Genomic DNA, 9279 nt, shown 5'->3' on the forward strand with positions numbered 1-9279 from the left:
GTTGTGAGGTTTGAAAGCTACAGTGAACTGTAACTTTCAAGCATTATTACTCAGAAAAAATTTAACAAAAATAAACTTATTTATAGTGTTTTGAAGTTTTCAAAATCGAGGGGCTCCGCCCCTCCCCCGCACTCTCTCCCCGAATTTTTTTTAACCTAACCCACCTCGTTTCAGTCTGTTCACTAATGATGGGATGAGTGCGGAAGAGTGTGGGCTGTCAAGTGTGTGTGTACTTATTTCGCTCCCGAGGCATGGGAGAGAGCGGGGGGGGGGATAGACCTTGCTCTGTGTGACCATTTAGTACAAGCGTGAAAAGTCTATAAATAGGAAAATATGCGTTGTTTTGATTTCATTTACGGTTTAGTGTATGTCAGATAATCAGTCGGATAACTTCGAATTCCAAACTTTTGTAAATGATGCATTTCCACGAGTTTATTTTTTCTAATCCAACCCAACCCTATTTTAGTTGTAATTGCCAAAGGTATCCAATTGACCATGTTGCGATATTAGATTTGAAATTATGACCCATCCTCTTCCGGATCCATCGTTAATGGACCCGTCGTTAATGGCCCGACTGAGACGGATGGGTTAGGTCAGAAAAAATACGGAAAGGGTGCGGGAGAGGGGCCGAATCTCTCCCCCGCCCAAGCACGTACTTTTCACGTAAAACTACTAAAAATAAAAACAAAATATTTAACGAAAATAAACTTATTTATAGTGTTTTGAAAAGTTCTTACCGCATGATTTAATAACAGAATTTTTGCCGTAATATCGTACATACTAATACGCAAGAGCATATGCGACAGTACACTGAGAAAAAATATTCTTGAAACAAGAAAACGCATTTTCTTGAAAGAAATTTCTTAGATATAAGTACATATTTCTTTCACAAAAACAAATTATGTACACTTGTAAATCAATATTTCATTTTTTTAAGTAATTTATTTTATACTTTTCGATTTCGTTCTTGTAAGTAATGATTCTAGGACATAAATAATATCTTCACTAAAATAAAGTAAATGATTTTATTACAATAAGAAATCAGAGTTTCTAAATAAATAGCATCACATTGTAACAAATATTTCATTAAACAAAAGAAACAATTTTCTTGCAATAAAAAACCAGATGTTCTTGAATGAATTAAAGTACTTTTAAATAAATATTTTGTATCATGAAAAAAATATTTATTTTGCAATAAGAAATTTTATGTTTTGTAATAAATAAATATGTTCAAATAATCATTTTGTTGAACGAAATAAGTCATTTACTTATACTAAAATCTCAAATTTTTGAAATAAATAAATATTTTCATTTAAATATTTTATTGAACGAAATGAATCATTAACTTGCAGTGTAAAATTTTGTATGCTAGAATACATACTATTAAATAAATATTTTATTTAACATAAAAAATTATTTATTTGCAGTGAGAAACCTTTCTAATTTTTCAGTTGATCGCCAAAAATCATTCACTTACAATAAGAGACCTGATATTCTTGAATGTATTTTTAAATACTTATACTTAAAAACATATTTTGTAGAACAAAGGAAATTATTTATTTTTAAAAAGAAACTTGATTTCTTGGAATGTATCAATTCTTTTAACTATTTAATATTTTATTGAATGAAATTAGTTATTTATTTGCAATATGAAATCTATTGATTTAGAATACAATGCTATCATATATAAATTTTTTGTTGAACGTAAGAAATCATGTATTTGCAGTGAGAAACTTTCGGAAATACAGAAATATTTTGTTGAACAAAAGAAATAATTTGTTTGCAATAATAAATGTGATAGAATAAATAGCATCATTGCTATCCACTATCTATTTCTCAATCAACGCTCAATGTCAAAGCATTAGTATCTGCGATGAGAATTCGGCCGACTGACTAATGTGATTGTCAATTCTGTCTCTCTTCGAGATCTTTGGCCGATTTCTAATGGCAAATTTCCACTGAGCGCATCGCGTTGCATCAATCGCATTAACCAATCAAAGCATCCCATTTTATTGTACGGCAATAAGATGGGATAAATTAAATGCTTTGATTGGTTAATTCGGACTGACGCGACGCGTGAACGCGCTCAGTGGAAATATTTCGTTGAGAGAATGAAATATGTGCAAAGATTAAGACCACATTTACTAGGATCAAAGCAGACATATACTGTGATCAAAAAATGTATATAATACATGAAGGCTCTCTGATTCCAAACGTCTTTGTTACTAGGCACGAATAACAAATGATACACGAAGGCGCTCGAGTCAGGTGAGATTGCTGATTATCTCTGTTGCTAGTCGCGATCCGCAGTTGTCACATTGCGTTATATCTTCAGTGAGTCGCAACGTACTCTTGCGAAAAAGTCAGTGTTACTCTCTTATATAAATATATATACGTGTTAGTGTATACGGTGTGCAGAACAATTATTGCAATTTGTATTAAACAATTATTGCATTTACCAAACTCAAAGGTATGTAATGTGCAATATTACATAATGCTAAGATTCTTTTTATAATACTTCTTTGTTTCTATTATATTTTTTTCGTATAAGAATCTCAATGTTCATATCGCACGTTCCTACACACACACACACACAAATATACGCATCTACGCACAGTTTCTGAGAATATTGTGCAACTTATAAGATTAAAATTTTAGATATCTATGCTAGATACTTTGCCAAACACCATGCCAGATGAGAACATGAATGAGATATTACATAGTCTACAATTACAAGAATTGATTCCCGTCTTTGAAAGTAAGTATTCAATGATGCGTATACAATAGCACTCAAAAGTATTTTGACAATGTTCTTGTAAAACATAAAGTTTTCTTGCAATTTTTTAATGATTTTTTATGATATATATATCTATTATAGTAAGTAATAAACTAATGTAAGCAAAAAGCATTGTACAGCTTATTTATGAGTGCTATTTATGTTCACACATCTGCACGTACGTATATGTATGCACATATGTGTACATATTTATAAGAAAAGATTTTTCGTAAAATACGTTTGGAATCTTTAATAATATAAACAATTAAACCAAGCAGCCTGTAAGGTGAAGTTGATATTTATATAAACAGTACATACATATACACGTTTATTTAACAGAACAAAAAATCACAACAAATATTTTACAAGCATTGTCGGAAGAAATGATTGCGGAACTAATTCCACTTATTGGGCCAAGGGCAATTTTTTTGTCTTACTGGCGAAAAACTTTTAAAAAAAATCCGTTGCATCCCGTAGATAATGACGATGTACCAAAACAAAAAAAAACCTTAAGTTAATATTTGTTTATAATATTTTTATTATATTTGTGTATTTTTTAATGATGATTATGTGTTCAAACCACAATCAAATTTTCCTTGGATATCTCTCTCTATCTTGGATATCAAATTTTCCTTGAATATCTCTCTCTAAACTAATTTACTTTAACTATTTCCTACACTTATTATGTTAGACACCTTAAATTCAAAGCTATGAATTTTTTATTTCGACATTTGCTTTTATAATTCACAAAATTACTTTGTTTAAATCAATTAAATTTATATTTAATTAAATATGTTAAAGAGAAGTATTTCAACGAAATGTTTATTTGTTGTTTTATATATTTTTATTTTTTGTGCTTAACTTGAATATTATTGATTGCATATACTTGTATTATTGATTGCATATTATTATTGAATATATATTATTGATCATTATAAGAACAGCATTGGGCTCATCAGGCGACTATTTATTATTTATTGCTATTTTTATGTATTTTGCAATGCCTGTTTCCTTAGACAGATAACACTGATTTTTCCTATTCATTTAAAATATTCATATTTAAAATATTCATTATATGTGAAAAAAAATCGTTTCTGTATATTTATAGAAAATAAATGATAATGAAGAAAGTGATGATCATGTACTTGCAAATGAACTTGTTGAAGAAAATGCATATGCAAATTTGATATCAAATGAATTTCGTTTACGACCAGTGAAAGATATTTTACAAGAATGCGTTGCAGGCCAGCGAATAATGAAAGCGTACGCAAGACAAAAAGAATTATCCAAAAAAACAAGAAATAAGATTTGTGACATGGTTGTCACAGACGTAGAGAATCGTCTTGGACGGTACAAAATTTACTTAAATATCTTTTTACATTTTACCGGCACCCGCTGCAGATGTAAATCTGAGATGAAAAACTATCTTGTACTGTTTTTCGATATTTATTACAATTATTGAGATATAATTAATGATATATTCGGATCAAAGCATCTGCCAAGAAGAAACCTTATATTGCTGTTCGAGCTTATATTACAATATAAATAGTATAGTTACAATTAATTTCAATAATTCTTACAATTATATTAATTTCTTATAATTATATTGATTTCAACAATTGTTATAATATTTATAATTTTCAATAATTATTGCAAATATTGTAATACGGTATGTGATGTGAGGTTTTTGTTCTTGGTTCTCAAGGTTTGATCTTACGGTTGACACTGTTATTATTTAGAATTGATTATTAAAATGTATATATATACAAATTAACGCAAAGACCTTGTTTTGGTTTTCATGTTCCATCAATTTATAATTTTTAAAATTATGAGCCTATAATTTGTCTCTTATTAAATTTATATATATAGTCTATTTTTATTTATTTAGCCTAAGTAATGAAAGTGCTGATAAGATAGCGAATCTAATCGTTGCTGATTTTCCAACGGAAGTATCAAGTACTTATTATGTACCGCCTATTAAAAAGGATTCCTTTTAAAGCTTTTAAAAAAAATCAATACCAGCACGTGGTAAAATATTAAACTTGTGGAGAAATCGCAGATTGGCCACAAAAAAATTAGAAAATACAATGAATTTAACACATTCAACAAGTAATTCTGATGAAAATAGTAAGATAACTCAAAATGTTGTGTATTCATATTTTATACATGTATTATGTACATATATTATTAAAATATTTGTACATATATTGATACAATTTATTCTTCAATTTGTTTATATTTTGTTTCTTGCGTGTGTAAATTATTCTTTCATAGATATGATAGAGGATCCCGAGGCACAAGATAGCATACTTTGGTTGCAAAATAACCAAATGCCGTGGGAACTTGTGCTCCAACATTGGCATAATACGTTTAACATTCGTCAAGTAAATATTGAACAGTCGAAAGAAAACACGTTATATGATATTTTTACTACATGGTCCATTTTAAAACATCCACATGGTTATTCATTAATAATTGATGACTTTAAACGTATGGCTTTAAATGAAGAAACATTAACAATAGATAAATGGAATACATTTTTCCATCGTCTTACAAACTGTGTAAAACCAAACCAGAAAGATGATCAGTTACAATTTCTGATGGAAACATTGCAAGATACGAACATTAACGAAGGTAAACTTTTTTGAATATATTGTACCTTCTTTTAAAAAATTTTTTTCAATAGTTGTCATGCATATTTCTCTTTTTTGCCTTTTTAGTACTTTTCATTGCTTTTCTATGATTTTCAATAATTTTGTTTCGAATTTCAATAATGTTTTCAACAATAAAATTTTCAGTTATTTTTATTTCTTGTTTAAACAATTTCAATAATTTATTTCTACTTTTCATAAAAGAAGTGGTCAATATATATATATATATATAGATTTCAGTACAAATTTTTCCACATTTTCCCAAGAAGATGTACGTATTGTAATGTTTTCATTGTCTTAGATTTCAAGGTCGCTTTACAAATGATGATATTGCTTCATTTGCTGCCTCCAAAGAAAATGACTCGATGTAACAACAAATTTTGGAAACCATAAATTTATGATGCAAAAGATAGTATTATTAAACATGCAGTGGTTAGTATTTAAAACATTAATAGTATTAAGTTGTGTAGACATATATCCTGGTTGGAAGAAATTAGCATGCTTCGTTTCGCGTTTGTATTGTCTCGGGTATCGCACGGTCAGATAATAACAAAAACAATCTACATTTATTTAAATATTAACACTAATATATTTCTCAATGCATTTCTCAATCCTTGTAATATCCAATATAAGAATATGTTTTGCAGTCATTGTCAAATGGGATACATATTGCTCCATCCGTGTTTTTGCATCCGTTCCTTTTTATCTAATATTACTAATATTTGTAATTACAAATTATTTTGAAAACTTTAATACAAGTTATAAATCGTACTTTAGATTCCTGGTGATGTTACTAAACTTAGAGAAGATTACGTCAAGAAGTGTAAGGAATTGAAACTATTCAACCGTACATTATCGTTGTTGGACACACATTGCACGAAATCAGCACTTCTTATTTATGCATTAACGACGTGTTGTACAGTACACCTTCAACTGTGGAAGCTGTCGACGCTTGCTTCAAGACGTTCCACGTGCTTCAGTTACAGTATCCCACGGCAAGTGAACACTTATGGTTAGTTATACAAAAATGTATTTATAAGTTAACAATCAAGTGAGATACAATAATACCTAGTACTGAACACATTATAAAGATGTTAAATAACGACAATGAGTTATAAGAAACAATTAATGTAGACAGTAGATTCCGTCATGCATATTACACCTTTCGAGTACTACACTAGTTATTCCACTTGAATGCAATTTTATTTCTAATTATTATTGTTCCAATTATTTTGAGTTTGCAAGTAGTAAAATTTTAAAATTTTGTTGCATTTTCCACTTATTTCATTATATGTAAGATGTTGCGTTGTTTCTTTTGTTCCCATTCATTATTATCCATAGATTATTTAATGTGCCATATAAAATTAAGACATAAGCCACTTATGTGCAATGCAGTAAAATGCAATTTTGAAAATTGTTCACAAATTTATAACAACATATACTTCTTAAAAAGGCATATTCTGTCTAATCATATCAATAATTCGAAGCATGTGCAATACGTTAGTACGGTTAAAAGTACACGAAAAAAAAAAAAATCTATTTTACAATTCACTATACACTCGATTAATGATTATTTGGTGCAAGAGAGTAGTAGTATTATTGACATTATATCAAGTACTTGTAACGAAAGCAATGACATGAATATATTACAAGTACAAGAAAAAATTAGTAAAGCTGCTACTCTTATTGTAGCAAAATTATATGCTTATGGAACGTTAAGCCGTAAAGTTGTTAACGATATCATTAAAACTATTTCATTATTTTATAATAGCATTTGCTTATCAATACTGAGAATTAAATATAACAATATTGATGGTTTGGAAGACATATTGCAGGTGATAGAAAACGCGTTTAATAATTTTAAAACTGAACATTCTACTTTTCAATATTTACAGAATATTGGTAGTTTAATAATGCCCTCAACTATAACAATAGATACATCAATAATATTTAGTCAACTTAACAAAAAGAAAAAGTCATTAACATATACGAAGATTAGTATTGTACTTTTAAAAATTGTATTTGAAAAATTTCTGGAAATTCCAAACGTTTTCTCCACAATAACTGCATACATTGAAAAATGTAAAAATGAAAACAATATAATTACTTCAATAATTCAAAGTGCGTTTTGGAAGTCTACTGTAAAAGATTTGGACTGTACAACTGTATTACCATTAATTTTATTTTCAGATGATATTGAAATTAATAATCCTTTAGGTTCGCATAAGGGTATACATAAGCTTGGTGCAATGTACTGTACAATTCCATGTATTCCTGAAGAATATTCCAGTAGACTAGAAAATATTTTTCTATTTCAACTCCATCATTCCGTTGATCAAAAGCGTTTGGGAAATAAGACGATATTTAAAAAAGTTATTGAAATTATAACAGATTTGGAAGTAAATGGTATACAGATTCAAATTAACGGGGAAGTGAAAACAATACTTTTCAAATTGTGCTTTATTGCGGGAGATAATTTAGGATTGAATACTATATTAGGATTTTCCAGAAGTTTTAATTCATCATATTGTTGCAGAATTTGTTTCATTTCTAAACAAGATATTCAGAAACAATTACGAGAAAACACGGATCTAATACGAACGATTACCACTTACATAAATCACTGTAAGGAAAAGATTTTTGGAACAGACAAAGAGTGTATCTTTAATAATATTCCCAGTTTTCATGTCGCAGAAAATTTTTCTGTTGATCCCATGCACGATCTCTTAGAAGATGTGTGTCGTTACGATATTGGGAAAATATTAAAAAATTTTATTATAACAAATAAACTATTAACATTACAAGTTTTTAATGAAAGGCTTCGATATTTTAAGAATACCTCATTTGGTGAAAATATTCCTGTAATACAGCAAAATTTAATAAAAAAAGAATATTTGATTATATTAGCTTCCGAAATGAAATATCTCGTTCTAAATCTTTGTTTAATTATTGGAGATCTTATCCCAGTTGATAATGCTATCTGGAAATTGTACTTAATTTTAAGACAAATTGTTAGTATTGTTTTCTTACACACTATAAATAGACAAACTATTGATTTGTTGGAAGTACTTATTTCTGAATATTTTTCTTTACATATAAAATTATTTACAAATGCAATAAAATATAAACATCATAATTTATTGCATTACCCAAGAATTATGCGCACGTATGGACCTTTAAAGAGCATGACATGTACACGATTTGAAGCTAAGCATATGCAAATAAAAGAAAATAGTAAGATATGTAAAACACGAGTAAATTCTTCGTTTACACTAGCTGTAAAACATCAACTCCAACTATGCTACAGATTTCTTTGCAATCAAGGTCTTACAGATGATATTTCTATTGGAACTATCGTTTCGAAATTGCATTTAATAAGTAACTATGGCCGTTTACAAAATCTTTTACCCCACGACAGTTTTAATGATTATGATTGTATAACATGGATAATAATAAATGGGAATAAATATGATTTAAATTCTGTAATATGTATACGAAGTAACGACAATGAATCTACGTTTGCAAAAATTAAATATATTATTATAAGTCCGTCAAAACATGTTTTCTTTTTATATACTATAATGATTACAGTCTGTTACAATCGACATTTTTGTGCGTTTGAAGTAAATGAGACACAGAAATGGGGTTTTGTTTCTCGAAAAGATCTCTTAGATTGTACTGATTATTATATTAAAGTTATGTCGAATGGGAAACATTATATGCCTGTATACTTTTAAGATATATGACTGTATTAATGTATTGTTTTATAGAGTAAGTAAAATAATGTGAGGGTTTATTCTGTGATAAGAAATTTTCTAATATTTAATTTATATTCTAGTATTGATCTCTTAA

At 28.4% G+C, this 9279-nt stretch overlaps 1 protein-coding gene across 5 annotated transcripts; it reads left to right on the plus strand.

Annotated features, from left to right (window-relative positions):
• Positions 1–2006: 2006 nt before the first annotated feature.
• On the plus strand, positions 2007–9279 carry LOC120359183. 5 transcript variants are annotated; one of them, XR_005576021.1, is made up of 5 exons: positions 2007–2470; positions 2659–2758; positions 3885–4126; positions 4665–4903; positions 5051–5176. XR_005576021.1 is itself a non-coding variant. In XM_039455891.1 (5 exons), the coding sequence occupies exons 2-4, from the start codon at positions 2665–2667 to the stop codon at positions 5818–5820; spliced, it is 546 nt and encodes a 181-aa protein (XP_039311825.1). In that variant the 5' UTR covers positions 2013–2268; positions 2659–2664; the 3' UTR covers positions 5821–5859; positions 6205–6945. The 5 variants fall into 5 exon arrangements, 4 of the variants coding, with proteins under 4 accessions (XP_039311823.1, XP_039311822.1, XP_039311825.1 ...); XM_039455891.1 differs by lacking the exons at positions 3885–4126; positions 4665–4903 and adding exons at positions 5729–5859; positions 6205–6945 and having other exon boundaries at positions 2013–2268; positions 5051–5410; XM_039455890.1 differs by lacking the exons at positions 3885–4126; positions 4665–4903 and adding exons at positions 5729–5859; positions 6205–6945 and having other exon boundaries at positions 2015–2470; positions 5051–5410.

This window comes from Solenopsis invicta, chromosome 12, assembly GCF_016802725.1.
Source record: "Solenopsis invicta isolate M01_SB chromosome 12, UNIL_Sinv_3.0, whole genome shotgun sequence".
Taxonomy (NCBI): domain Eukaryota; kingdom Metazoa; phylum Arthropoda; class Insecta; order Hymenoptera; family Formicidae; genus Solenopsis; species Solenopsis invicta.

Coding starts and splice junctions, on each gene's coding strand:
- LOC120359183 (XM_039455889.1), top strand. CDS start 6,726: ATGTTGCGTTGTTTCTTTTGTTCCCATTCATTATTATCCATAGATTAT.